Here is a 26,215-nt window from a genome sequence, read left to right on the forward strand (position 1 = left end):
ACTATTTTGCTCTAACTCTTCGTGGAAAAAGGATCTTTCTCTCATGTTCTCTAAGCTGCAAACCAACAGAAAAACACCCATGCCTCCTCATCCGAAGAGCAACCCAATCAACAAGAAGAGAAACAAGAGGAGTAACAAAAAAAAAAAAAATGCCATACACAAACATAGTTTGGTCAACTTGTGTCGAATTACTTGTTTTTATCTTCTAAAAATTAAGTCTCTTTATTTGTCCATCACTAAATTATGATCGAACAGGTTGTAACATTCTATACGAGTTTTGACTTTTGATATATGTAAATTAAGACATATATGTGTAAAATTTTTGGTATACATACATATATGAATTGTACTTTGACATATTTATCGAGCATCCCAAATATAAAGCCATATACTCTAATTAAGCAGATTTCGGTTTGGTTAAAAGTTGATTTTGATTTTCTTGACAGATGAATCATAATACTTTGAGTATTAATGCGCTATATATCCTCATACAAATCATTTTATTTAATAACTATTTATGTTCCTTAAAAAATTCAACACTTTTTAATGTCCAAAATACCCTTAGCCTTAAGTAACCCTAAAATCTTTATATTACACCTCTATCGTTACCGCCACCACCTCCCAGTCACCAACCGTCGCCGTTACCACCGTTGCCCTGTACGGGTACTCATCTAGTATAATTATATATAATAATCTATTGAGTATTATTAATTATACATATATGTGAATGCTGAAATTTGGTGCCATTTGCGATTGTGCATACATTACATGAAAGGGGGTCGTTTGGAGTGGTTGAAGAGTTGGGGGCAACACCATCAATATGAATTCCCTCTTTCTCAATTTTGGTCCATCAATGGTTTACTGCTTCTATCATAGTTTATTTTTATTTTTATATCCAAATTAATAATAGGGGCACTTAACAAGGGAGAACAATAGTCTATCTAAAATGCATATAATGAAAAGTTACGACTTTCTTATTCTTCTATCTAATTCAAAGTCTACAAGTCACAAACATTATGTACACGATTAGTTTGACTAATTAAAACAAATGTACCATATGATATCCCCAAAGTTGGACGCATTGAACAAACACCATGCGTTTTTATTGCATTATAAGATAATCTTCTATTACGATATAAAAGAACTTCTTTTTCAGATATAATAACAAACATGTATCAGAAATTAAAATGTGAATATTGAAGCGTTGCGACTTCCGAGTACTTAAATTTTTGCACGTTGACTGTGTCAATATTATTGACAAAGTGTTTCAGTACATCCACTTCCTTTTACTCCCTTCCCCACCACCACTCAAAAATATTTTCTTTCAATCCTTCACAAATTTCGGTTTTCCAAATAATATATGTTATTAAAAAAAAAAAACTGTGAATCATTCATTTTTCCCTCTTTGGTTCTTTCATACTATTGACAAAGCAACAAACTCTCTCTCTCTGAAGGAGATAATTAGTAATTTCATTGTAAAAACCGTCCATTTGTTGTTATTACTTGGCAGCTACTATCTCAATTCCTCGTCAGTTTCAAACTGTAAGTTTCACTCTCCATTGTGTATGTATGTATGTATATCTGTGTGATTTTTAGTATAGATATAGTTAGACAGGGACGGTGCACGTGAACCACATGACCTTTTTATGCAATTTCACATGACCTCATATATATGTAATTGTTTGGGTAGTATGTTTGATGAATATCTGCTAAAGTTATAAATAAGAAACTGTTACAAATGATATTTGGGGGGATATTAGGTTTAGTAGTAGATATTGAACCCCACCCTTTCCATGAGAAATACACTTTAGCCTAACTAGCTCTTTCACTGTATTTATTCTATGTATATGATACAGATTGACCAATATTGATGTTTCATTTTGTATATTAAAATTCGTATTACAAGTCTAGAATGCATTCGGCAATTTGAGTAGTCATGCGTGTGTGTCTAGTGTAGGTTTTCCGATGTTGATTTCTTATGCTGATTTATACTCACATTGAGAATACATTTGAAACGCATTCTAGTATAATGTTACAATTTCGACTACGATGAGTCAACATTTATTTAGGACAAGTATGTGTATGAGTTGCTTACTGTCACAATCTTTTTGCGATACACTTTAACTCGAATGCAGTCAATTATTTAGAAACCTTCCCCTAATTCAAACTCAATACAAGTTATACACCAACCGATTGTAGTGTATGTGAATGCATTCGTTTTTCATTTTGACCTCTACCATGATAGAGGCTTAAGTTGATGTTTATATCGAACAAAAAAGACATCCATGCACACCTAAATTTTTGCTACTAGACCTGAATCCAGAGGCATAAGTTGATGTGATTAACTCATTTGGTTTAAGTAGGCTTTGATGGTTGGGTTCTATTATATACTTATATTTGCAGGTGTTTGAATTACAGCCTAATGAGACTTGCTTTCACGATCACATAGTAGTCAGAATTCAAGAGAGTGGGGTGAGATATGAAGTTGTCATGTAGTTTCCGGATTAGTGATCGTCAAGTATCTAGTTGTGGAACATTTGAGCAGCTGAACTTGCAGTCGACTTTTGGTTATAACTTTCTTGGCAATACAAGTTATGTATCAAAAATTGGCTCTAGAAAGAAATTGATTACTTTTAGTCGTCATGGTTTTAATTCAAATCAAATTGACAAAGGCCAACTGAATATTTGTTTGAAGGGTTCCAACGGGCCTAAGTATTCATTTTGTATACTCAAGACATCAAGGGGGAAGCTTAAAACAGCTTGCCTGGGAAATGATTCAATCAATTTAATCAATGGGACCGGAAGGGATGTGGAATCTATTGAGACTAAAAATGGAGAGAATTCAATAGACGAAGAAACTAGTCATAGTCCAGATAAGAAAAAGGATTCAAAGGATAAGGAAGAAGAGGCAGAGGTCCCTACTTTGGATGAATTAAAGGAGTTGTTGCAGAAGGCACTAAAAGAATTGGAGATAGCCCAACTCAATAGTACCATGTTTGAGAATAAGGCTCAAAGGATATCAGAAGCAGCAATAGCACTAAAAGATGAAGCATTAAATGCATGGGATAATGTCAACTCAGCATTAATTGCTATTGAAGAGATTGTGAAAGAAGAGGACCCCACTAAAGAAGCTATTAAGAGAGCGAAAATGGCCCTTTCCTTGGCAGAGGCTAGGCATCAGGTGGCTCTTGAATCATTAGAAGTTGCAAAAGAGAAAGGCTTGAAAGATGGTAGTGCTGACAATGAAAGTGAAGAGGAAAACTTGATTTTATTAAGAGAAGAGGAAACTCTCTTAGCTGCTCAGAAGGATATGACAGAGTGTAGGGTGAATTTGGAAAATTGTGAGAAAGCATTGATTCGATTGCAAAACAGAAAAGATGAGTTGCAAAGAGAAGTCGTTTTGCTGAATGAAGTTGCTGAAAAAGCGCAAACGAATGCTTTAAAAGCTGACGAAGATGTGGCAAACATAATGCTTTTAGCAGAGGAAGCTGTTGCTTTTGAACTTGAAGCTACGAAACGTGTTAATGATGCTGAGATTGCATTAAAGAAAGCTGAGAAAGTTCTTGCCATCTCTCTTGCGGATAGTTCTGAGAAGAAAGTGTCCCAAAGTGTGTCACCAACTTTAGATGGGGAGACAATAGGTGACGAAAAGGCCACTGAACGGAATTTATTTGAAACCGATGCTGATGGAGACAGTGATGTGACAATCGATGGTCCTCTGAGTGAACCAATACATGATGTCGAGATAAATTTTCAAGGCCAGATGTCTGAAGATCCTAGATATTCGGATGACAGTGACAAAGAGATTGGGGAAACATCCAAAGATACTGAAAGTGATGCAGAAAAGACTAAGACTGGAGCTCAGATGAAAAAGGCAGAAACACAGAAGGATTTCACTAAGGATAGCTCACCATTGAATTCCCCAAAAGCATTATTGAAGAAATCATCTCGTTTTTTTTCTGCGTCGTTTTTCTCTTTGGAAGATGGTACTGAGTTTACACCGGCAACAGTTTTTCAGGGGCTTAGTGAATCAGTGAGAAAGCAACTACCTAAGCTATTAGTTGGGGCTTTGCTCGTTGGCGCCAGGTATATATTTCTTGCAGATTACTTATCAGAGTAACTACTGAAACGGGGTTTGTCTATTGAAAATTATTGGCTTAATGCATCAATATTTAACCTAATAGTCACATGGTGGACAAATTGTGAATATGTGTGGATTGTGGATTTTTGTCTTTCTAAAAAACGATATCAAAATATTGGTGGCATACAGAATATTGCTGGTAAAGCTGTATCCTCAGATTAATAATTTTCATATGTATATTACAGTTTTGCTTTCTATGCCAAACAAGAACAGCGAATTGACAAACAGTTTCAGCAGCCAAACGTTATCTCCACCAGGATTGATGAATTCTCGTCCAATGTTGAGCCCTTGGTCAGCCAGATTAGGAAATTACCTGAAAGAGCTAAAAAGTTAATTGATACGTTGCCACACCAAGAGGTTTGTTGTTTCTTTTTCACCTTCTATATTTCTGAAGTGGTCTCTAAAGTTATATTTTTGTCCTTTTCTGATTATCTTTTTAGATCAACGAGGAAGAAGCTTCTCTTTTGGATATGTTGTGGTTGTTGCTTGGTAGTGTAATCTTTGTGCCTATATTTCAGAAACTTCCAGGAGGTACTTGAACTTTAAGTTATCTACTTACCAGTGGGTACCTAAAGTACCAGTTTACAATACTCTAAATTTTTTTGCTAGACGACTAATTTGTTATATTTTACATACTTTGATGTCCAAGTGGTGTTAATTAAAAAACCAAGTTTAGAAGATACTATGCTTACACGGATATGAATTTCAGTTATCTACTGAAATATGTAAGGTATTTCTTTTTTTTGTGTCTGTATCACTCAATGTGTCCTCATTTTGGTTGCATGTTTAGGAAGTCCTGTTCTTGGGTACTTAACTGCTGGCATATTGATTGGACCTTACGGTCTCTCGATTATACGCAATGTTCATGCAACGAAAGCAATAGCTGAATTTGGAGTTGTTTTCCTGCTTTTCAATATTGGCCTGGAGGTTTGAATGAATAAGTCTAACTTACGAGCTTATGTATGTATTACATATTTATGCTTATTTCAGATTGAAATTGTATATTATTTTACAGCTTTCAGTTGAAAGGCTGAGTTCAATGAAGAAATATGTTTTTGGATTGGGTTCCGCTCAGGTAACTGCAAATATTTGGTTGTAACACACTAACAAGCGTGCATTGTGCATTATTTGTATTCCCGCTTATTTTAACCTTTTTCCGTGACACAGGTGTTAGTGACAGCAACCGTGGTAGGCTTGATGGCTCATTTTGTTTGTGGACAGCTTGGACCTGCTGCAATTGTCATTGGTAATGGGTTGGCATTATCTTCTACAGCAGTTGTCCTGCAGGTAATCATCACTACAGTTATATTTGCCATTTCTTGCCATGTAGTCTTACATGATTAAATTGGCATTAAATCAAATGATCTACACATGCTAACTTTCTGTCTATTTAGTTCTTTCTTCTATGTCCACCTTATGTCTCACCACTAAAAATTTGGCCTGTTTCATGCTAATAATGGCAGGCATCAGTTTCTTTATGTAGTCTATATGATTCTTGTTTCCTCAACTCTTAGGCATATGCATGTGGTATTTCGTTAAAACTGGTTGGTATAGCCTGTACGAGCGTCGCCCTAACACGAAGGAGATCAAATAGTTCCGTGAATACCTTATGCTAAAGTGCCTGTGCCTCCACACCCTTTCACTTTTTTCATTTATCTCCACAATACTTGCTTTTATCTATCTTGGTAGACCTAATATGACATCCGTTTTCACCATTGAACATTGGTTGACAATCACATTTATAAGCATTTATCCATTGTGCAGGTATTACAGGAAAGGGGAGAGAGCACATCACGTCATGGACGAGCCACATTTTCTGTTTTACTTTTCCAGGTAACTTGTGCTTTTGTTTCTCTCTCCACTTTGTGTATGTGTATGTGGTTTGGTGAGTGACGTAGCTGCTGCTGTTTGGTTGATTATTTATTATTATTGATTTCTATAATGAACTGCTGATTATTGTCTTTTTCTCCTGCCAGGATCTGGCTGTTGTTGTTTTGTTGATTCTCATACCTCTTATTTCACCTAATTCATCCAAAGGAGGGGTAAGTATGTTCATGAGCACATACCATCCACCCAGTGAAAGACCTATTCAGATCGTTTTATCATTCTATGATCTTTTAATCCTTTACATAATCAGTGTTAAATCTCCACCAAAGCTCCTTTATGGTTTCTGAGCTAGTAATCTTAATGAGATGAGTTGAAATGAGTTCGTAGCCTGATCGCATACTGTGATTTCTCATCTTCCTTGATCTATAGATCACAAAAGTTATCAATGAGCCATCTTTTTATACATTTTCAGATTGGATTTTATGCAATTGCTGAAGCTCTTGGATTGGCCGCTGTAAAGGCAGTTGTTGCTATCAGTGCCATTATTGCTGGAGGACGGCTGGTAAGTTCTGTACCTTTTTTTTTAAGATTGACAATTTCTTGAAGCACTATTGTGGCTAACCAACCGGGCATTTATGAAGGGGTTGTAGTTTTAAACCAATTATTTAGTAAAATAGGTTTAAAGTCACCCAATGTCTTTTTCTTTTGCACACAACCTCCTAGTCATTTTATTCGAAGATTTAGTTGTAACCATGATTAACAGATTAATCACGTATATTCATCAATTTTTTAATTGTTCAAATTTGTGTATGCTGGCCAACCTGACTCAACCCTTTTCTACATGCACTAAAAATGACGCATTATAATCCCGAACACAATTTGACCTGTTATCCAACCAACTCAATGCGTCCATGTTTCCATCACACTTTTAACAGTGTGCTTTGAGCCTTTAACCCTAATACTAAGCTAAGTATCGGTCTGGTGACCAGAATTTTTGTAAGAGCTATCATTCACCTGAGGTAAGTGAAAGAATGGTGATCTTACTCTTATGGTGATTTGGCCCTCCCCTTCGGCCATTCACCCATAATATAACTGCATGTTCCCTGGAAGACTTTACTTTCAATTATATGAATAAATGCTTAAAGTTAAACAGTTTAATACTCTAGTCACCAGGATGCAACTGTAAATAACTTAATAAGTTCACACAAGTATATATTTTGATGCATTTTGGGTCAGTACTGATTATATTTTTTTGCAGCTGCTTCGCCCTATTTACAAGCAAATTGCAGATATGCAAAATGCAGAAATATTTTCTGCAAATACTCTTCTGGTTATACTGGGAACTAGTCTACTTACTGCCCGTGTAAGTGGACTAACCATTTTGGTCATTTCATACAGAATCACTACAGTATTAACACCCCTTCCTCATGATAAATGGAACAGGCTGGCCTTTCAATGGCACTGGGAGCTTTTTTGGCTGGTTTGTTACTTGCAGAAACTGAATTCTCTTTGCAAGTTGAGTCAGATATCGCTCCATATCGTGGCCTCCTATTAGGTCTCTTTTTCATGACGGTATGTCTCAATCTTGATTTCCCTGTTTGGTGGTCTTTGTATCGTAAAACCTAGTGCATTTTTCTGTGCTTCAGTAGCTTCTCACCCTCCAAAGTTATTGGGTGGGGACATAGAATTGAAATTTCAGTAATGATAATTTCCTTAATTCCTTTTATTATTTATCATTGAATCTTTTTCTTTACCCTCTAAAAAGAAGTGATGATAATTTTCTGTTTGTCAGGTTGGAATGTCAATCGATCCAAAACTTCTTGTTTCAAACTTTCCTGTTATTATGGGATCATTAGGACTTCTAATTGTTGGGAAGACTGTAATGGTAGCTGCAGTTGGTAGACTTTTTGGGGTATCATTAATATCTGCAATTAGAGTTGGTCTCTTACTTGCACCTGGTGGAGAATTTGCATTTGTCGCTTTTGGCGAAGCCGTCAATCAGGTGAATTTCAGCTAACTAAGGTTTTTCAATGTTGTCAACAATCTGGTAATTGATAGATTTGTTTTGCATTTCGTAGCTGCATGATCTAGTATTGCAAATGAGCAGCATCATGCTTTTCTGCTCTCTTTTTTTCCACTTATATGCTCTATCAAATTTTTTTTTTTCCTTTTCTGTTTTAGAAAGACAAATATTCACACAGAATTACCACATACTTGTCCCAAGTAGGAATGGGACCCATAATCTCTTGGTTGATGGGTCACCTTGATAACTGCTGAATCATGGCCCTTTTTAAGGAGTTGGAAGGTAGATGTAGAATTAACATCAGTAACATTTCAGTTTTATTTGTCTATTACAGGGTATAATGACTCCTCAGCTATCTTCGTTGCTGTTTCTTGTGGTGGGGATCTCAATGGCCCTCACACCATGGTTAGCTGCTGGAGGCCAGTTAATAGCATCTCGTTTTGAGCAGCATGATGTCCGTAGTTTATTGCCTGACGAAAGTGAGGTATAATTCCTTACAAAAGTAAATTTTATTATCATTCACTTGTGCAGTGCCACACTAATTTTTATCAGTGATCAATAACATCAAAACATTTTGCATATGATGAGAATAATCTTATGTGTTTCTGCAGTGTATGTTTTTAAATTTTTTATGCACATCAATTAGACCACATACGGAGTAATATATAATTATCCATATATAAGGAAGTGTACATTCCATGATACACATAGTGCTTGTAATGGCCGTGATACTTAATACTCATATTTCAAATACATGGGTCATTCTCATATTTCATTGAACTTCTTTCAGACAGACGATTTGCAAGATCATATCATTATATGCGGGTTTGGACGCGTTGGCCAGGTGCAGCACCATCATCAATTATATAAAAACGAACACAAAAACAGAACCTTCCTCTAAATATTAACATATGTGAAGCAGTGGTCTTTAATATTTATTTCTATCTTTTTGTTCTTTCAGATCATCGCGCAGCTTCTTTCTGAAAGACTCATTCCATTTGTTGCTCTTGACGTCAGCAGGTATGAAGTTATTTATATCTTTTCCACTTATACTCAACATATAACAAGCCTACTGACATCTAACTTTTCTCATGATGTAAGTGACCGGGTAGCAGTGGGACGCGCACTTGATCTTCCTGTTTATTTTGGAGATGCTGGTAGTCGAGAGGTGAACCTATATGATCATAGTTAAATATGCAACCCTGAAAACTCAGTCTGACCTTTTTTTGTTCGCCTCAACTTCCAGGTCTTGCATAAAATTGGCGCCCACAGAGCCTGTGCTGCAGCGATAACTTTAGATTCACCTGGTGCAAACTATAGAACTGTCTGGGCTCTTAGCAAGTATTACCCCAATGTTAAGACATTTGTACGCGCACATGATGTTGATCATGGACTCAACTTAGAAAAGGCCGGGGCAACAGCGGTAAATTTATAGTTCAAGCATCTTTCTTTCTATTTAACTATGTCTCCAATCATTACTGGTCGAGGTCCACTGCGTATACAACTTTACACACCATATCATGCCTTTGACTTCGAGTTAAACATGTTTTAGGTCGTGCCAGAGACCTTAGAGCCAAGTTTGCAATTAGCATCTGCTGTTCTTGCACAAGTGAGTTATTAGCTTGATTGGTTAAATAGGATTGCTTGACGTCATTTTCATGCAGTATTAATGACTAATCTCTTGATTTCTGCTGATGGTTTTATCATGCTAGTATCAACGTCCTACTGATTCTTGAGTGTTTATAATTTGTTTTGTTTCATAGGCTAAATTGCCAATGTCAGAGATAGTAGCTACTATCAATGAGTTCAGATCTCGCCACCTATCAGAGCTTACCGAGGTATCCAATCTGACTGTTTCATGTCTTGAATCTTATACCACAAACTAGAGGTAGCAAAATGGGCGGGTCAGGGGAGGATAGGATAACAGTTCAAACTCTTTTCATACATGTCGGTTGGTCGGTTATGCTTGTTGTCCCAGATTATTAACTTTATTTATGGATAATTTGTGTATCAATTATGATGGATGATACAAGTTATATTATGTCAACAATAGTATCATTTTAATTAAAGAAAATGGTGTAGGAGGTTTCATGCACTAATATTCACTAAGGGCTTACTTGACCCGTTTAAGAAATAACCAAAATCGACCCATTTACAAGTTACTGGGTTGAAATTGCTACCTCTTCTACCACAAATGATTCTTTAGTATTGGTAGACGCTGAATGCATTGCTTTGATGATGCATTATGCAGCTCTCAGAAACAAGCGGAAGTTCTCTTGGTTATGGTTTCTCACGGATCATGTCCAGACCTAAATCTTCTCCGGATTCTTCAGTTGATGATAACCAAATCAGTGAAGGAACACTTGCAATATGAAACCACCTCCATAAAATCTAACAAAAAAAAAGGTATTAAAAAAACTACGAAGTTCAAAAATAAAATGGATTTCGAAGGAGTGGATAACAGTCCATTCCCCCTCCGTTACAAATTGTACAGAAACACCTAGCTGAAAAGGAAGACATAGTTGAATTCATTCTTCATCTGTTCATACAATTTTCCATACCCCCCCTTTCTCTTTACACATTTAGTTGCAGTGCATGCCCAATTTTTTGGGTGATTTTTTGTTCCGTTGTAGTCGGTATCAGTTTTGCATATAGTTGAGTTCTACACACGTCTAAGACGAGTTCTGTTATTTTTCATTTTCCAGATTCAGTTTTCTGGGATACTTTTTTAATTGATAAATTAAACCGTTTGTTACTTGAATAATTTGCATTTCAAATTCCTACCAATAATCTAAACAAGAACAACTCCCATCTTGAAACCGATGAAATCTATTTCGATCTCTGACTATGATCTCTCTTTTATATATTATTGAAACTAGCTTCGTATAATTATGACAATCGACACACACCCTCAGGTTCTTTATAATTCGAATTGGTGAACCACACTCGGATGAGATAAGTGCAAAAGCAATCGCGAGCCTCTCACTATGGTACGATAATGCATCTTCTCTATCTTCCTCTTCTAAATCAAACAACACCTCCACGGTCCTTGCCTTATGCCCATACTCGTGTAGCTTTTTGTTAATCTCATCAATCTTGAGATAAATTTCTTGAGATCGTGGGTGTGTTTTATCGGCTGTAAGAAACTCATGAAAAGCACCATCGATCTCAAGAACACTCGTTCCAGGTACTTTATCTATGCCATGATCTTTCATTAGTCTCCTTACACTTTTTACACCCTCCCATTTATTCATATGTGCATATATGTTTGATAAAAGCACATAATTCCCACTGGTTTCAGGCTCTAAATTGACCAGATTGTCAAGTGCTACCTCAGCAATCTGTAAATTTCCGTGATTTCTTGATGCACCAAGTAAAGATCTCCAGATAATCGCGTTAGGCTTCATAGGCATCGTGTGAAGTATTTCCATGGCTTCATTGAGCCTCCCAGCTCGACCCAAAAGGTCCACCAAGCACCCATAATGCTCAAGTTTTGGTTCAACCCCATATTTCTCCCTCATTGTATAAAAGAACTCGCGACCTTCATCCACAAGCCCGACATGTGAGCAAGCAGATATAATCAACACCATTGTAACATCATCAGGAGATAACCCCTCTGATATCATACTCTTAAACAGATCAATCCCTTCAAGTCCATACCCATGAGTAGCAAATCCTCTGATCATCGCATTATAACAAAACACATCTTTCTCCGGCAATTCATCAAACACTTGGCGTGCAAACCCCAAGAACCCACAATTCACATAAAGATCAATTAAAGACGTCACGACAAACAGATTAAGCTTCAAATTATTCTTAACCGCATAAGTATGCGCCCAAATCCCTTGACTAAAAGCACCCAAATCAGCACAAGCATTAATCAAAGCCACCAAACTAACTTCATTTGGCTTAATTATCAAACTCTTTTGCATATCACCAAACAAACACAAAACGGACATTGACAGACTACTATCCTTGCAATTAAGATTATAAGCAGTTAGCATACAATTCCACAAACCTAAATCAGGTCGACTAATTCGATCAAACAAATACTTACAAACTCTAAATTTCCCACATTTCGAATAAAAACTAACCAATGACGCTATAACAAAATGATCATGCTCAATAGGATCAAGAAACTTCAACACATGAGTATGCAATGCTTGACCATGTTTGACCCAAATGGGGTTTGACCCACAAGCTTTAAAAAGAGACGGGTATGTATAAGAATTTGGTTTAATGTTTTTTAAACTAAGAATTTGGTTGTAGAGTGAAAATGCCAAGTGGGTGTGTTGGTTATGATGGGTTAGGATTGATGAAATAAGGGTGTTGAAAATGAATATAGTTGGGGGGTTTGAAGATTGGTTAAAGATGGTCAGCGCGTAGGATAAGGAGGTGGTTAGGGTGGAGGATAAGAGTGTTGAGAGGAGTTGAGTGAGTGGGTAAGTGTGAAGAATAAGACCAGTTGTGATGAGTTGTGCGTGTGTTTGTTTGAATGTTTTTAAGGTTTTGCACTTTGTTTTTAAGATTTGGAGAAGTGGGTGTTTTGTGAATGGGTTTGAAGAGGTTTTCATAAGTGTTGTTTTTGACATTTTGAGAGTAAGAAGGGTAAAATAAGCCGTCTTAAACACCCTCAAAACAGAATAATAAATGTCTTTTTGATGGGTTTTCTACGCAACTTTTGATTGATATAGTAGTATAAGAAAAGAAAACCCTAAGAACAAAATTATCACCAAACAAAACCCTTATTAAACCCCTTAAAAAGGAAGAAGTGAGAATTTTATTATAAATAATTATAGGTTCCAAATTGCAATCAATCTTCTTCTGTAGATTATTACATAATAGTAATAAGAAAATGGCGGCCACAGCAGCAACTATGTTTCTCACCAATTCATCGTCTTCTTCATCTCGTCTTCTTAAATTCAATACCACTAAACATCCAAACACTATTTTACATTTTCGGCCCTCCATTTCTCTTCAGTTTCGTATTTCAAACCCTAAATTTCCCAAATCCATCTGTTCATCCTCATCAGCTACCACTGGTAAAAAATTTTATAATTTATATTGTTATTTTTTTTAAGAAATTCGTAATTTTTAATTTCAAAGTACTTTTGTATTGATTATGCATGTGTTTTTGTGATTATTTGATTTAATTATTGTTTTTAATATATGTAATTCTGCTCGCTGCATATATATGTATGTATTAATGAAGAAAATTTATAAAGTAGAGTTCAGATCAAAAGCAGAAAGTTATTGGCTAAGATATAAGAATTTATAAACACGGATTGCTTATCTTGCAGCTGTGGAGGTAAATAATGAGACTTCTGCGACGGTTATTGATGGGAAACGTGTTGCAAAGGACATACGAGAAGAAGTTGCTGTTGAAATTTCTAGAATGAAGGACGAGATTGGGATTGTTCCTGGGTTAGCCGTTATTCTAGTTGGAGACAGAAAGGATTCTGCGACTTACGTACGTAACAAAAAGAAAGCATGTGATACCGTGGGAATCAATTCTTATGAAGTGCGGTTGGCTGAGGATTGCACTGAAGAAGAAGTTCTTAAGCACATCTCAGAGTTCAATGATGACCCGTCTGTTCATGGAATACTTGTTCAGTTACCTCTGCCTTCTGTAAGTTTTCTAATCAGATAAGAGCTTATTCTTAATCTCTATGTTAGTTTATGTCATAATAACATTAAAGGGTTTAATTTTGTGCATGCAATGATTGTGACTCTCTAGTTGAACCGCATAATTGGAAGAATAGCCTTCTGTTTGCGACAAAAGTACAAGTTTTATGGAAATGCTAATCACTCAATATAATACTATTAACCCAAACTTGAACCTTATGTATTACAGAAGAAATGAACATGGTTTTTTTACTTTCAGTTTGCTAACTGCTATATAGTTCATACTGAAACAATAGTAATACTTTCTAGTAGCAATTAGGAGAAGGAAAATAAACAAATAAAGGGTGAATCGCATAAAAAAGTAACATAGTTTGGTCAATTTCATTTATCTAGAGGATTGTGTTTTTTCACTTTCAAAAAAGGATTCAACTTTCAAGCTGTTTTTGTTTAAGGTAAGCCAGTAAGTTATTCGGTTTTGAGATGTCTCATCAGTGCCACATACGCTTCATGTCGGAAAAAGTTAACTGGTCTACTTTACCAAAACGTCAGCCCTGAATTAAATTTCTTAAAACTTCAACATCCTATTAATCAACATGTTTATAAGGTTGGATCATTTTTTCTTTGTCTACAAGGACACCCAATTCCACAGATATGCAGGGTATGGGGAGTTGGATCCTTTTTTCAAGTGTCTAAGTCCTATGCTCGGCTAGCTAGGAAGTCGGTCAAACTATGTTAGTATTTTTTATGCAATTTACATGTAAACAAAATACAGGGTTTGCTACTAGAACACCTTTGGATCTCTTAATGAGTTTATAGCACATCAATGGATTTAATGCTGCAATTCGATGGGAAAAAAACTTCTTATTTCTTAGAGCTTTGATGTGTAGCTAAATCTAGATTGTATAATGGTTCGGCACTTCACTGATACTACTAGTAAGTGTGGTTTCTCTTTGTATAAAGATTTCCATATTTTTGTACAAGAAATTCAAACTTATATCAGGAATTTGGTTGAATTTTGGAAGATTGCCAAATTATGTGAATACAATGCTCGATAAAGCATTTCATGCAATTGTGTTGTGTGTTTGATTATTAGTCCTGACTTTATATTTGGTAAAGTTATAGATTGATATGCTCTAATGCACTTCTTGAATCAGCATATAAATGAGCAGAACATCTTAAACGCTGTTTGCATTGAAAAAGATGTTGACGGATTCCACCCTTTGAATATTGGCCGTCTAGCCATGCGAGGGAGAGAACCATTGTTTGTTCCCTGCACACCTAAAGGGTGCATCGAGTTGTTGCATAGATATGACATCCCCATCAAAGGGAAGAGGGCGGTGGTGATTGGTAGGAGCAACATTGTCGGGATGCCCGCTGCTCTTTTACTTCAGGTATGACTATGTAGTGTTGCCTTATACAAGTTCTTATACTTGAGGTAGAAAAAAAGGGTGTTTGGGCTCGTTTGGTAATGAATGCATGTCAAACTGGTAGTATCAGGTCGAACACAAACACTTTTATCCAATTTTTGTATTCTTTATTAATTATTGTGCCGAAATATGATTATCTAAGTGGCTAAGTTATAATGTTATTTTATTTCAATTTATAAAGGTCATGCATTTACTTTTTGGATTGCTTTCCACCAGTTTGACATGTTTCTTTCTAAGCTAGTTTTATCATTTTAATTGTTTGATCTGTTTGAAACAAATCATAGCTTGAATCCATTATTGAGTAAACGCATAAGCATAAGCATCCAGAGGAGATGTATTATTTTGTATGTAGAGATATAAATGCATAAGCATCCTAAAGATATAAATGTATTATTTTGTATGTAGAGAGAAGATGCTACTGTTACTATTGTCCACTCAAGAACAAAGAATCCAGAGGAGATCACTAGACAAGCTGATATCATTATATCAGCAGTCGGACAACCAAATATGGTCAGGGGTAGCTGGGTGAAACCTGGTGCTGTTTTAATTGACGTTGGAATCAATCCTATTGAGGTTAGTATTAACTAGTAGCTTTTACGTTACTTTCTTGTTCATGTATTCACATAATTTTACCATTTTGGGAAAGGGTTAATTACCAAAGAGTTATACTTCAGTTACCAGTTTGTCAAATATGACAAACAGTTTTGTTCTGTTATCTTAGTCTGATGAATTAAACCTCCGCTAATAGGAGTTCTAAGTGGCTTGTTTGGACGTTTATTTATCATGCTCCATGTAACATGACTTTATTTATATTATTTCTCTAGCTCAATGCTTATCGATTTTAAAGAGAAATCTTACATTAACGTATTTGCTCTCAATATGCATTCAAAAGAAAATTTCTGCATATTTTTAGTTTTTAACTCTGGCTGGATGGCCACTTGGTCTCTTATGTGTCATTCCACATTGTTTTGCTCATAGTGTGCCAACAAAGTTCGATTGGAGAAAAGAACAAAAATCTTTATCAAAATAAATATTAAGTGTTGATTGGTGTTTAGTTAATGATATGAAAATACTATAGTTTGGCAAATTTTATGTGTTAGAATGTTGACACAGTTATCCAAAATACCTTTACAAACATGACAGTTCTTGTTCCATTTATGGTTCATTACTTACCAAATTCCAACGTAATAGGACTTTTATATTTGAGATTTGATTCAGATGAATAAATTCAGCATAGTCTGAAAAGATTGTTAAAAGCGTCGTTTAATAAAACTGTGTAAAATTATTTATTTTTATCAAAAGCTAAGGTGGTTCAAATGCTTCGAAGCTGCTAACAGGATTTTCAAGGTAGGTTTAATGAATTATATGGTTTTAATTTGTTCAAATAGGATCCAGAATGTCCTAGAGGATATCGGTTGGTGGGGGACATCTGTTATGAAGAAGCAAGCAAGGTTGCTTCAGCAATAACTCCGGTTCCTGGCGGAGTTGGCCCAATGACAATAGCTATGCTTCTCTCCAACACCCTTTTATCTGCCAAAAGAATTCATAACTTCAGGTAATCTGTCTTTGTACTCTAACAGAGATGATGTCTCTATGTTCAGCCGTGTCTGATGCTGATGTTGGGCTTTAGAATCACCCCGTTGACACCCTTTCAAGAGGATGTTGAGAGATAAAGAGAGAAAGATGTAATATCGTTTGTTTTGGTTTTAAGATTTGTTAGATATAGTCTTCGACTTTGCATGAGAACTGTGCTGGTTTCTTTCATTGTGCAAGCAAGAAATACACATCTGAAGTAGAATTCGGGGGTTTTGACCCATCTATTTAGAGTAAGAATGATCCCGAAAATATTTTATGTCTAACCGGTAGTCCGGTAACATAAATTTAACTAAAATGACATGGTCGGATAGGTCACAATGGCAAAGTGATCGAAAAGTGGCAAATAAGATAAATAAATTAAATTACACTTTTATTATGCATTGATGGCAACAATTCATTGTTTGAAATTAATAAGACTGAAAGTAAACTATGCTTTAAATTATAATTGTGCAATCAACTGTTGCTGAATATTACAGAATTAAAGCAAATATTGACATTTGTACGCATTTAGTCATTGGAGATAACATGTCATTGTTGAATCAGTCAGTATCATGGCTCAAATATAACTCGTTTATTGCCTTCCTTTCAACTTATGCCTAAACCTTATATCCAATCCATTTATTGTCCCGTTATATATACCATAATAATAGTACACTTGTTTTAACACGTCAAAAACTATAAGTTATATCAACAACTATAAATTATACCCATTAAAAAATTGGTTTGAAAATCTTTTATGAACATCTTCATGAGTGTTAAACGTGCCCCCTTGCTTCCCACATTTCGACTTGCCTCGTCAAGTTTAGTTTCTTTTCTATCAAAGACTGAAGTTCCTCGGCATCGTAAGGAGGGTGCATAGTGCATGGAGCGTTCTGGGATGGACCTTTTGCCTTCGATATTTCCTTAAACTCTTTCACCATACCTTTATCTAAACATGAACAAACTTCAACGGCGTTTTTTGTGACAAATGGTCTGTATTTGAAAAGCTTTGAATATTCTGTTAGAAGATGGAGCATGTAATCATAGACGAATTTCATTTGTAATTCGTTTTCGGTGAATTCAGTTCCCCTTTTTCCAATTTCTTGCGCCTGTACCAATTGAAAATAAAATAAAATCTTCAAAAAACAATAGAATTTGTAAGTGCCTTAGCATAATTTGTGTCACTCTAATTTCTAAAGTTCTTTTTGTTGCTTATACATATTGGACACGTTAGCTTATAAAGTGTGTTCTAGATTTTGACCATTTCTAAAGCTACGTGTTGAAATTATGCACTCCATTTAAATCAACGACTATGATATGAAAAATTAAAATTTTCAAAAAAAATATATGATTAACTTTTACTCAAAATGTTTATGTTATCCTGAACACGACAATGACTACTTGAGAAAGACTTGTAAGATTTTTATAGTACCCACGAGTATTTGGAAACACAGTTACCTTTTCCGTATTGTTATTTCCCCACTCAACAGCAAACTTGATGGAATCGCATTTTTTGCGTTCGTTAATAGGCCAATAATGAACAGTTGGGGTTAAACCTCTCGAGAAAAAGTCATAGTAATGAGGAGTTATGACCAGACTCATCGAGTCGCAAGCCAGAATATATTTCTCGCTAACTGACCATGAATTCCCTTCGACGTATATTTTGTACCTAAAAGCACAAAATGAAATAGTTTAGGGTAGTAAAAATATCTTGTTGACTTCTAACTAAGCAGATATATAAATGGTGGTAATTGATCTGTGACTTACCTATGGGTACACTGACTTGCTAAGTCCGTATCTTTAAACCCCCTTCTCCAATCCTGAAAATTTTAATTATCATTTGTCAATATTATATTATAGAAAATTTATAAGACTAGCTAGCAGCATCCGTTAATATTAATCATTATTTAATTCATAAAAACATCAGATATACGGTATCTTATAAAGGCCTTTGAGTATAGTTTAGTGGAGTATTTTATAGTTATACGATGTTTATGTAATTAGTTTATATAAATTGGATGGTAATAATATATGCAAATTACCTTTGCATATTTGTCAGATGAATAATATTAGTAATTAAAGTAGAATCTGATACCACTTTGTATTTAGAATGACTTAAGGATTATTATTCGGTAGGCATAATCTTTTTTCATTGATGTTTGATTTATACAGGACAAAAATGATCTTAGATTAAAAAGATGTTAGAAATGTAAAGGTAAAGATTTTGAGCATATATATGAATCACTTTTTGTTGACAAAACCTCTCTTTAAAAGTTATCACATATTATTTTGACACCACGTACATACGACGACCTCCACAAGACAAAAAAAAATATAAAAAATAAATACGGAGTAAAAAAATAACGAAGAGGTTTTAAATGTACGTTGACTTCAACCTATGTAAACTAATCGGAGTATTTTACATGATTGTTTTTGAACCTTTATTCAAAAATTTACCAAAGAAGCTAGGTTGAACGAACGTGAGATTATTGGTGAAAATAGACATTCATATATACTGCCGATCGACCCCAATTAAAATAATTTTATTTTGAGGTAGTCAACTTAACAACAAAAAATCACATCAAATAAAGTCACATATTGCCATTAATATTATTTGGCGTGCAAGTTATAGTTTCTCTCGCTTTTGATAAGTTCGTATATGTGATAGGAGACTAGGAGAGGATAGTCTAACCGAAAGGGGAGAAAAAAAGTCTTCTTTTGATATATAACAAAGTTACATGAGCGATCTTTAATTAGGCATTAATAGAAGTAAACATTTAACACATTCGAGTGGTCGGATTATTACATGGTTGTACGTTATAAATTAGCACAAATATATATATGAAAGGAAAAAGGGTAAAAAGTGGGCGGATTTACGTACCAAATGGTGGATTTGGGCATGATGATCATCAGAGTTGCACCTGGCAAGATCTTTTCGAGCCCTCCCAGTGTGTGTATTCCCTTTCCAATACGCATATGGTTCCCTTTCTATCCATTTTTTCATTTTGTTCCCTTGTTCTAAATCCTTGCTTAATTTCACCCATGGCAATATATTCACTTCTGGCCTGCGCGCAATACCAATTAATTAAAACACACATCTTTAACACGTACAAATAAATAGAGTTTAATTAAAAAGATCGAGTTATAATTAAGAAAGGGCCGGTAGGTAGTGATATATTACGTACCAACCCCAAAACGACCAATCGGGGAAAACGATATCATAAGTTAAATCATCGCCACAATAATGGAAAAGTGGCGGAATGATACTCGTGTTGTCGGGATAATCTCTTTTAAGGACCAACGGCCAGTCGTGACACATGAACATCAAGTCAAGGTCCGGGACCTTTCCAGGGTAGACTTCAAGGAGTTGTAGGATCCCCCAAATGGTGAACACGTCACGCGTTTGGAACACATAATCATATTTCTCCATGTAAAGCCTTCCGTCGACTATGGTTAACCTGAAATGCGCCTTTTCTTTAGCTTTTTCCACCATTTCTAATGTGATTCCGGTATCCTTCCATGGCTTCAAGTCTTCGTGAATCCATCGGAAGTATTCGGGACATGATTCGGGGGTTGAACTACTACTACTACTGTCGTTGTTTGTGCTTTCACTTTCTTGGAAGGTGGAAATTTCTTTTTGACGAAATTGGGCTGTTATGATAGACTACAAGATAAATAAATAAGGGGATCCTTAATTAATTAGTAACCATCTGAAATATATCTATCTGGTGTTATTGTAAGTGAATTGAAGGTGAGATTCTAATTAACTTTTAATGTAATTTCAACTCAGCTCGTTATAATTAACTTAGTAGCAGGCTAGGATAAATACGTAAAATATAAAGTTAATTACTTTGGCGAAATTCACCAAATATCCAAAATCATACTAGTTCCGAGTTGCAACGACAGACACACCGAAAATCATGAGTCAGCTTTCGAATCAGGACCCCTTAATTTTGAGTTAATTAGTATATATTCGGTTCGCCATCTTTCAATTCCCCTATGTTTTGACTCCATTTGTATAAGTCAACTCACGGCTCATACGAGTTGATAGCTATGAATTTTACTATTTGTAAACTTTTAAATGTTGTTCAAATGTTTTATAACGTGCATATAATATAGATATCTTTTTAAGCGAAGTTTACCTATAAAATAAACTAATATCAATATTAATATCATAAATATTATTTTCCACTATATTTGCTTATTGATAAATATTCATCTATACGTTCTTATAAAACAAACTATCATCCCTTTTAAATACCAAAAATACCCTTAATATCAATACATTCATAACTTACATACTAAATTTACTCAAAATATTCTTAAAATATTTTTCAACCATATTATCTAAACTCTCTCTCCTTTATTTATTAATTTAAAAATTTTCTCCTAATATCCTTATAATACTCTTACTTAAATTATTTACAAAATATATATACAGTATCCTTTAACCATAAAAAACTGCATTACCATGTACATCAATTACTTTTAAATTAATAATCACATCAGTACCATTACCGTAACCATCACCGCCACCACCGTTGTCGCCATCACCTCCGTATTGCGCGGGTACACATGCATCTCGTTACGTAAGAAAATAATATAGCTTGTAAAGTAACAACAATTGACTGAAATTTAGTCACAAACTTTCATTTAATTCTTTATTGACTAAAATACCACATGAATACAAACTTACATTCAAGATTTCAAAATCATCATCGTAATTAAGAAGAAGAAGAAAAAAAAGTATAAAAATGAAGAGAAAAAGAAAAATCCAGCCCGTGTGGATTCCAATCATTCCATCAAATATTCAAATTGAAGACGTGCATGCATGTATTGAATAGAAAAAAGAAATAAAAATCTTTTGCAAAGCTGTAATGAATATACTTTCTATATATTCATTTATCAACAATATATTCACGTATTGGATTAAATGTTAAAAATATTTACACAAAAATGATAAGAATATATTCACGTATTAGATTAAATGTTAAGAATATTGAATATATACACAAAAATATAGACAAGCGCATGCATATAAAACTAGTAATTAAATTGCTATAAAACTAGTAAATTGTGGTGAATTAATAGAAATTAGTGGTACAATTATCGTTTCCCCCATAAGTTATAACCATCACTACCATAGTTTTAAATTTTAACGGCCACAGTTGTTATCAAATAAAGCTCAGTATTATATATGATGACGAGAAGGTATAGTAATAACTAATTAATAACAAAACATAAGAAAAAGCAATGGATTAAGATTCCTTAAAGTTGTTATAACTTTATAGATAAAGTTGAGAGAATCCTAACCATTAGATTGAAATCAGGGTTAAAATTCAAAAATTAAGTTTGAATCTTGACCCTTAATTTCAATCTAATGGTTGGCTTGGAATCCTCTCAACTTAACCTATAAAGTTATAACAACTTTAGGGAATATTAAGCAAAAGTTGTATAAACAATGATCTCATAGTAGTAGTATATATATACGAGTACTTACAACGTCAACCCAACGAGTGAAAATAGCTCCAGTGACGAAAACAGTGAGCAAAAACACAGACACAAGTATCGACACACCCGGGTTCTTCACAAGCATCCCATAATTATTATTAGTATTAGTCTGTTTTCTGCTGCTGGATGTAGCTGCCGGACAGCTATCGAAATGGTCACCACCATGATCACCAACCACAGCTGTTGCTTCTCCCATCGATCGAAGAAGCAGAAGCTAGCTTCGCTTAATTAATTTGACAGACTCAAGAGGAAATCAATCATGGTTTAATTTAAAGGAGCGAGAGAATTGTATTTGTTTGTTGATTAATAAAGAATAATTATAAAAGAGAGATCGATGAGAGAGAGAATTGAAATAAGATTAAAAAAATGAATATTAGGACGTACGTGAGAAGTGGGATTTTTCGATTTTATACATGATATATATATATATATATGTGTGATTATGTTAATTAAGTAACATATATCTTTTCTTTCCTTTATTATCTTAATCTTATTTGAATAAAAAGTCAAAATTATTATTAAATACTAATAATATCATAGTTAATGTATAATTATGGTTGTTTTGGGATCGATGTTTTGATGTAAACGAAATCTTCTTAAGTTTAATATAGATATATATATAGATAGATAATTAGATGATGATATGGTATATATCAAATACGTACATATTGATAAGTACTTAACTGTATTTATAATATAGTTAAGTTATAGTTATAGTTATGAACTTACATAGTTTTGTAACTAATCTTCTTAAGTAGAACTTTTTCCGTATATCCACCATGCAGAAAGTGATATATTGCAATAATGAATAATCTCTTATACTTTTTTGAGCTAAATTTAGGAAATTATATATGATCGAGTGTACATATGAGAAACTTTTTAGTATATAGATTAATGGGAATATTCTACATCAATTGTATGCATTATATGTAACCGGGTATTAATGTAACAATATAAGTTGTCATTTGTAAATTTTTTATTGGTCGAATATATAAAGTGTACAAGATTTAAAAGTTCATAACATATAATATACATAAATATATGAAGTTTCATACAAACTATAACAATTGATGTAAAGTTCTTTTTATAAAGATCAAACTTAAGATCTTGAATTTTGACTAGATAAACTGGCCATCATTGACAATCTTAGTAAATTAATGGTGTAAACTGAACCAAATGCATAAATACAAGGCGTACTTGACACATCTACTTAAGTAGATGTTTATTTTTTATCCCAAATAAAGTGATTTTCTAATTCAGCATACCTTTTGACCAAAGATAAAACATAGTAAAAGTTTGCATGTATTCTTCTAATTTTAAGTCTTAATTTAACACTTATTCAAAAATCAAAATAAACTAAAAAAAGTCATGAAAAAGGAACTAGAAGATGAACCCAAGCGGTAAATTTACGGAAATGACTGCCACATGTCATGCAAAGTTCAGGATTTGTTTAGAAAGATCAAGGTTTGGATATAATTTTCTACAACACTTTATATATTCAAAAATCTCGAAGTTTATATATTCAAACGTGACCACGCATCCAAAACTTGTACTTTACTCCAAAAAGTAGACCTAGTCTATGGTAATTATGGCTAAAATTCTGACAACTATAAATATTTGAACTCTTAGTTGAAAAGGAAAAACGTAATATGAAGAATTGTAAGAGTGAATAATTAACATGTAAAAACTATAAAACATGTATATGTGAAAAAGCGGCATATACATGTGCAACTGTATAACATGCATGTGTTTGCCAACCATTTTGATCATCTATTTGTTTACTTCTAAAGAACTCGGATGGTTTATTGGTTTTCGAGTTTTGTACTTGTAGTTATCAAAAGAACTCGGATCGGTCAAGTTATTTAGCTACTTTTTTATTTTTATTTTTACATCACCAGTATTATCACCGAATAATTGTACACATTTACGAGTTGGGTATCCACACATTACAACGGATATTTATGACGGGCTGTAATATAACACAAAAAAGGTTCAGATCGCAGAAACATACTTAGTATCTTGGTGTGTGAGAAGATATATAATGGATAAATGTAAAAAGGTAATATCCCATGTTTCAAACTTTGTAAACTTTCAATACATACCTTATAATATTTTATGAGGGTATATATAGATATGCGACGATTTGATCCCTAAATTTTCATTTCAAAAGTAAAGGCTAAGAACTTTTACTAAATAAGCTAACACTATGTCACTATGTATTATAGATTTAGCTAATTTGATGATTTGCCTTTCTTCCTTTGGTGTTATTTGTCCCTACAAATCATTTACTCATATGATTTTGACATACATTTAGTAAATTTAGGAGGTGTTTGGTAGGAGAGAATCATAGAGAATGGAAATGTAATAGAGAATGGAAATAGTGAGAAAGAGAATGAGTATTTGGAAAGAAAATAGATTCCGTTGTTTGGTACCCACAGATAATAAATATATATAAAAAATAAAATTTTAAATAATAATACATTTATTACATATAACATCTTCAAAAAAAAAAAAAAAATTTCCATTCTCACCCATTCTCTACAATTTGTAGAGAATGGAGAGAATGTAATTGATTCTCCTTTCTCTTTTCTCATTCTCTTTCTTCGTTGCAAACAAACAAGAAAAGTCTTTCACATTCTCTTTTTCCTCTTTCCATTTCATCATACCAAACACCCCTTAAAGAATATGTGATGAAATGAAAAAATTAGTATACAAACATGTCATAATGTGTATGTGTAAGTATTATAATGGATCTTCAAATCCATATTACGTCATTCAACCCTTAAAATAATTATATTATCTTTTTTATATGAGTATTAAATTTTTTTTAAACAATAAAATATTTTATATTAATTATTCTATATTAATTACTTTTATATTGATAATTATACTGCTATTAATGCTGTTATTATCCCCACCTATCACCGGTTGATGCCATCCGTACACCACCACATCTCCTGTCCATTTGGCTAGCTTTAATCAAAATATGGACCTTTTAGGATAATATGATTGGTTATATTAAAATTTAAATAATAAATATATTCAACACCAACCATTATATTTAAAACAACCTGTGCTTTGCTACCACGTTTCCTCGTACTGTATATGTTAATGTTAATGGATGGAGAATTTTAAGTTTGACTTTAAAAGCTTACGTGAAATTAACTACATATATATATTATTAAAAAAATCCCTCCAATAGTCCTAGCTAGATAAAAAAGAATATATAAATAAATGTATTTTATATATCATGCGTGGTCTTAAAAATATTTTTTTTTTTTAATTTTGTAACGAAAAGTTGTTCCGATTCGTATCCATTACTTACAGTCTTACAATAGGCTCTCATCGGTGTTTAATTTAATTAGAAACATGAATGTGATGAATTTTGAGCCTCGTGTATACTGTATATTAGATTTGGACTCGTGTTAAATACATAGATTGTTTATGATATATTAAAAATGAGTTTAATATACGTAATTCAAGAAATATAGTAAAAGAACAAATCAGTAAATTTAAATATAAACAATTTAATTAAAATTATAAAAGAACAAAACTGTAAATTCAAAAATAAATAATATAATATTTAAACATTGACGAAGGTGTATAACTAGTTCGTCTATCAATATTTGTTGTTATAACAGTTTTCTTAATAATTCAATGAAAGAAACTTCTTGTAATTTTTTTTGTGTATTTGTTTTTTATGAAAGTTTTGGATTATATAGTTGTTATTTGTTAGATATATTATTTTCTTTATATAAAGTCATTGATAATTTGATAAGTTATAATTATAGTTGGATGAATACTAATGGTAAACAAAGTTTGTTTTTTTATTTATTAAAAGGAAATTTTTTTTTATTTAATTAGTTGGATATTTGGGATAAACATGAGTTTTTTATATTTTATCTATTTTATATCGTTCAAAAAAAATTATCCTGGGAAAAAGTTTTAAAATTATAAATTGATGATGGAAAATCAAAAAATGTATATTTAATTTACACATGTGCTAATTTAATTAGTTTTGAGAAATTGAGAGCTATAATTGATCAATTAAAATTAGGTCAGTTGCTTATTAGTATATATAAAAAT

The 26,215-nt window shown here is 33.5% G+C and overlaps 4 protein-coding genes across 5 annotated transcripts; 2 read left to right on the forward strand and 2 right to left on the reverse strand.

Moving 5' to 3' along the window:
• Positions 1-1,402: 1,402 nt before the first annotated feature.
• Positions 1,403-10,551, forward strand: LOC122590868 (K(+) efflux antiporter 2, chloroplastic-like). Of its 2 annotated transcripts, none has more exons than XM_043763045.1 (21): positions 1,403-1,542; positions 2,404-4,086; positions 4,327-4,498; positions 4,582-4,672; positions 4,932-5,068; positions 5,157-5,216; positions 5,309-5,428; positions 5,906-5,974; positions 6,118-6,183; positions 6,441-6,530; positions 7,227-7,331; positions 7,412-7,540; positions 7,761-7,970; positions 8,326-8,475; positions 8,782-8,835; positions 8,953-9,011; positions 9,093-9,159; positions 9,238-9,414; positions 9,544-9,600; positions 9,755-9,829; positions 10,243-10,551. In XM_043763045.1, exons 2-21 carry the CDS (start codon positions 2,480-2,482, stop codon positions 10,363-10,365), a joined length of 3,618 nt encoding a protein of 1,205 aa, XP_043618980.1. In that variant the 5' UTR covers positions 1,403-1,542; positions 2,404-2,479; the 3' UTR covers positions 10,366-10,551. The 2 variants fall into 2 exon arrangements, with proteins under 2 accessions (XP_043618980.1, XP_043618981.1); XM_043763046.1 differs by having other exon boundaries at positions 2,419-4,086.
• A 195-nt stretch (positions 10,552-10,746) lies between these two features.
• LOC122590869 (pentatricopeptide repeat-containing protein At5g43790) lies at positions 10,747-12,594 on the reverse strand. The gene has a single exon (XM_043763047.1). It carries the CDS (start codon positions 12,581-12,583, stop codon positions 10,772-10,774), a length of 1,812 nt encoding a protein of 603 aa, XP_043618982.1. The 5' UTR covers positions 12,584-12,594; the 3' UTR covers positions 10,747-10,771.
• A 106-nt stretch (positions 12,595-12,700) lies between these two features.
• On the forward strand, positions 12,701-16,873 carry LOC122590871 (bifunctional protein FolD 4, chloroplastic-like). Its single transcript, XM_043763049.1, has 5 exons — positions 12,701-13,033; positions 13,292-13,620; positions 14,771-15,007; positions 15,449-15,616; positions 16,432-16,873. Exons 1-5 carry the CDS (start codon positions 12,847-12,849, stop codon positions 16,600-16,602), a joined length of 1,092 nt encoding a protein of 363 aa, XP_043618984.1. The 5' UTR covers positions 12,701-12,846; the 3' UTR covers positions 16,603-16,873.
• Positions 16,874-17,056: 183 nt separating this feature from the next.
• On the reverse strand, positions 17,057-22,478 carry LOC122590870 (protein O-glucosyltransferase 1-like). The gene is made up of 6 exons (XM_043763048.1): positions 22,119-22,478; positions 19,804-20,282; positions 19,500-19,683; positions 18,386-18,438; positions 18,077-18,287; positions 17,057-17,727 (listed from the first exon to the last, which is right to left on the reverse strand). Exons 1-6 carry the CDS (start codon positions 22,323-22,325, stop codon positions 17,395-17,397), a joined length of 1,467 nt encoding a protein of 488 aa, XP_043618983.1. The 5' UTR covers positions 22,326-22,478; the 3' UTR covers positions 17,057-17,394.
• Between the last annotated feature and the right edge of the window lie 3,737 nt (positions 22,479-26,215).

This window comes from Erigeron canadensis, chromosome 3, assembly GCF_010389155.1.
Source record: "Erigeron canadensis isolate Cc75 chromosome 3, C_canadensis_v1, whole genome shotgun sequence".
NCBI lineage: Eukaryota > Viridiplantae > Streptophyta > Magnoliopsida > Asterales > Asteraceae > Erigeron > Erigeron canadensis.